The 3,969-nt window shown below is 42.7% G+C and overlaps 1 protein-coding gene across 1 annotated transcript in view; it reads left to right on the top strand.

Moving 5' to 3' along the window:
- LOC103624854 (zinc finger protein ZIC 1) overlaps positions 1–1,373 on the top strand; it is a 3,495-nt gene extending 2,122 nt beyond the window's left edge. Inside the window, exon 3 of the mRNA XM_017726453.1 lies at positions 157–1,373. Within this exon, the coding sequence (XP_017581942.1) occupies positions 157–354 (198 nt within the window). The 3' untranslated portion in view covers positions 355–1,373. The remainder of the gene's footprint in view (positions 1–156) is intronic.
- The last annotated feature ends 2,596 nt before the right edge of the window (positions 1,374–3,969 follow it).

Here is a 3,969-nt window from a genome sequence, read left to right as displayed (position 1 = left end):
CGGGCGGGGCCGGGGCGTGGGGCGGGGCCCGCCGGGGAGCCCCGCAGGAGAGCCCGAGCCTGGGGCCCGGTGCTGGGTCCCGTTGTCTGGCGCATCCCCAGGCGAAGGCCTCCGTCCGCCGCCGCTCTCTATCTCTGCCCGGGTTTTCTCTTGCAGGTCCATGAATCATCCTCGCAGGGGTCCCAGCCTTCTCCCGCCGCCAGCTCAGGCTACGAGTCCTCCACCCCTCCAACCATCGTGTCTCCATCCACAGAAAACCAGACTGCCAGCTCCTTATCCCCTTCCTCCTCTGCAGTCCATCACACGTCCAGCCACAGCACGCTTACATCAAATTTTAACGAATGGTACGTCTAAAACGCTAAAACAAAACAACAACAACAACAAAACACAAACCGAAACAAAACAAAAAAGCCCCAAGCGAGCAAACAAATACCCTATTTAAAGACTCCAAAATAATGAACACTCTGAAATCAAAATTTAAATGAGCAAACAAAAGTAAAATGCTGCCAGTAGACCCAGGACTGAGTAAAATGAAGACTTAATTTTTGCCAGCTGCCGGCCCTGCCCTGATAACGCTTATCAGAGTTCGCAGCTGCGTGGCGGCCCTTTTTTTTTTTTTTTTTTTTTTTTTTGTTTTTTTTCCTTTTCTTGACTGTTCTACTCTGTTCCAAGGCTTGGTAGGCAAAAGGGTTAGTAGAATGCATAAGAAGACAAGGTTACCAGGGCAAATGCCAACTGTGTAGGGCTTTACTGGAAACCACTGATTAGAGATCGCCAACTGCATGTCTGCTCGGGCAGCGGCCTTCCCCCCATCCCCTCTTGTAAATACAGAATTATTAGCTTCAAAAACAAAACAACAAAAAAATGTACTGATTGATTTTAAATTCAACTATTTGTACTGAATGGCAAGAATGTTCTAGTAAATGTGTACCAAAATGTGAATTACTTTGTATTATTACAGTCTAAACGTCGATCTAACAGAATATTATTGGTATTAATGTGCTTTTTTGTATAAAGTGCAACATTTCGTCCCAAAGTCCAGTCTAAGTAGTGCAGTAAAATGTTGTTACACGTCCTGTCAAGAAATTCGTATAGTGAAAGCCTGGATCTGCGTGTCAAACTGTTACATTTGTTTATGTAAAGTGATATTAAAAAAAAAAAAAGATATAAACTATATCTGTCCGTTGCTTTTGGCAAATACAAGAACATAATGTATATAAAACCTAATTTCCATATTTATCCGCATGTAAAGGTCCGGTTATACCTGTTACAAGATATTCAATATTTATGGCTAGAAGAATTGGTATGTAAAATTTAGTTTACAGAACTGTTTGGTAACATTTCGTACCTTATTAAAGATTCTTAAATCCCAAGAATTGTGGTAGGAATTCTTATTCACTAAGTCAACCTGCTGCAACTCCTACTAGGTTTAGGATATTAGAATAAAACTGTCCCAGTTTTTCACTGCTTTCCATTATGTCATCACTAAAGCAGCGAAGGTGATATAAATGTGATAAATGAAAGGATCCCTGCTGGCATTACTATAGTGTGTAATTAGTATTTATATCAAAATTTATGAAACAAATTTTCGGCCGCAGTATAATTTAAATGACCTTTGCAGACATAGAATAACAACCATAAAAATAACAGAAATAGATTGCATATGCTACATAAATATTAATGTGGGGAATTGTTACACGAGAAGTGCTGCATTCCACTCCAACACTGTCCATGAATCTGCATAGACGGGGTCCCTAAATTAAATTAATTCGGATAACATATATTAGGAGATTTAAAACAGTGGAGATTTCGGTTGCTATTTTAATTTAAGGCATTTATGACCATAACTAATTCTTAGGCAGTGGATTCATGACTTTCCTTGGGCCTTTTACTCCAAGAAGTACAGCACTGTTTCACGAAGGCCGTTGTTGTTGTTGTGTGTATTTTTTATTTGCTTTTTTTTCTTCTTTTCTTTTTTTTTCTTTGCTGATATTCCTTAAAACGTGATGTTAATTTAAATCAATTACTTCTTATGTTATGTTATTATTATTACTATAATTTTGCTAGTGTTAATAGCTTTCTAAAAAAAATAAATCTAGGGCATAAGAATTATTTTATGTAATTTGATTATCTTTCTATCTCTTTTATTTATTTCTCATTTACTTAAGAAATTCGTTCCATTGGCTGGCGTTGATACAGTAAATTTGTAAATGAGAAGACAATATAAAAAATCTAAATTACTTGTGCTTAATGACTGTAGCAGAACGCCTTTTCTCTAAATCAGATTGTCTTCCTTGCAGTTTAGTTTGATAGATTTGCAAGCTGTACTGCTTCCACTAACTTAGCTACGGTTGTTGGAACTGTTGGGCTTTGTTCCTGGTTGTAGCTTGCATGATCGCCCCATTAAGCAGACAACATATCAACAGACAACACAAATCATGAGGTTGGCTAAAGCTGCGAGGGCTTGTGATATGTCATAGAGTGAATTGCACAAACTGACCTTCCAGTAGACCAAGATGACACTTTAACAGCTTCTTTAAAGAAATATTATGTGTACAGCGAGTCAATAGCCATATTAACCGCTCGGGGGGCGGGGGTGCGGGGGAAGCCGCTCTCCCCTCACATTCGTGCGGGCACTCCGCAGACCCGGCGGTAACCCGCCCAGAGCACAGCCCGCTGGCTCTCATCAGCCCTTCGCAAGTATTTTTCTTTGTCCGTAACATTTGGGGATGTCCCTGCGAGACTTTTCACTGCCCCAAAGCACACCCCTCACACCCCACCCCCTCAAAAAAAAAAAAAAAAAAAAAAGGAAAAGAAAAAAGAAAGAGGGTTTGTCTTGCTCATCCGAAGCCCCACTCCTGCCAGTTCGGCATCGCCGCCTGCTCCCTGCAGCACCCGTGGGAAGGCTCCGCTTTAACTTTACTTTCTACAAAATGTTATTATTATAAGGCCAATATCAGTTTTCAATGAAAAGAGCGCCACCTTGCAGGGTTTGGAGAGATAGGAAAAGTTGGTGCCCGGTGGGACCTGGGCAGAAAGTGTTGGGACTTGAGGAAATGTAAGCCACCGGGCAAAAGAGCCGGGGGAAAAAGTGTTTCATGCGCCGAAAATGTTGCTTGTTGCAAATCTTTCAGGGTAACTGTCTCGGCGACTTTACCGGGCACCGGTTTTAAAAAATGTAACCTGAGCGTATCTGAGAAAAAAAGAATCGTTGAGCTAGTCTGAGCCACCCATCTGTAAAGTAAACCCGGAGAAACGTTGCGAGGGTGAGATATTTTAAAGATGCGTATTGCAAGTTTCTTTGAACTTGGTGTAAAGTCCCTAGTGGTCGCTTAACACAGATCTGTTACTTGTGTGTATTGGAACACTTGGTTAATGTGTATTCTTTTAAACTTTCAGTCTGAGGTTTGTTTGAGCGTCCTACAGCAGAAAGGATGATTCTAGTGTTGTTGCTGCTGCTGCTGTTGGTTTTTTGTCTGGGGTGAAGGGGAACGGCGCGGTACTGGTTGATCTCCATCCCGTGTATGTTCTGAATTAGCAACGATCACTGGGGCTGGAATTGTTAATGCTGAATTCAAGTCCACGCCATGCTGGTGCTTGTGCTGTTCGCTTGGCTCTGGAGAGGGGAGCAGTGCTTTGAAATCCCCGGCAGACAGAGGGGTGCTTTTTCAGGCAGAGAGATTATGAGGTTTCTCTCGGCGGTTTCTGCGCTGGTTTAGTCTCTAAAGTCAACTTTCCTCTAGCAAGGCTCCCTTTGCGGATTTACTCACGAAGGCTCGCGAGGAGAAACACCGACCCCAGCTCTTCAGCCTCAACGGGGGCCATAATTTTCTTTCTGATGTCTGGCTCTGGAGATGCTGTCGCGGTACTTTTCCTGTGTGGGAAAAGTAGATTTTGTAGCCCACGGCAGGCCGTGCAGACAGCCCCGCGCCTCTTCGCGCTGCCTGGTCCGGGGGGGACAAAACGCTT

Source organism: Corvus brachyrhynchos, unplaced genomic scaffold (assembly GCF_000691975.1).
Source record: "Corvus brachyrhynchos isolate BGI_N302 unplaced genomic scaffold, ASM69197v1 scaffold221, whole genome shotgun sequence".
Lineage (NCBI taxonomy): Eukaryota > Metazoa > Chordata > Aves > Passeriformes > Corvidae > Corvus > Corvus brachyrhynchos.
Note: the sequence above shows the minus strand (reverse complement) of the source record. Positions and strands in the feature narration are given on the sequence as shown.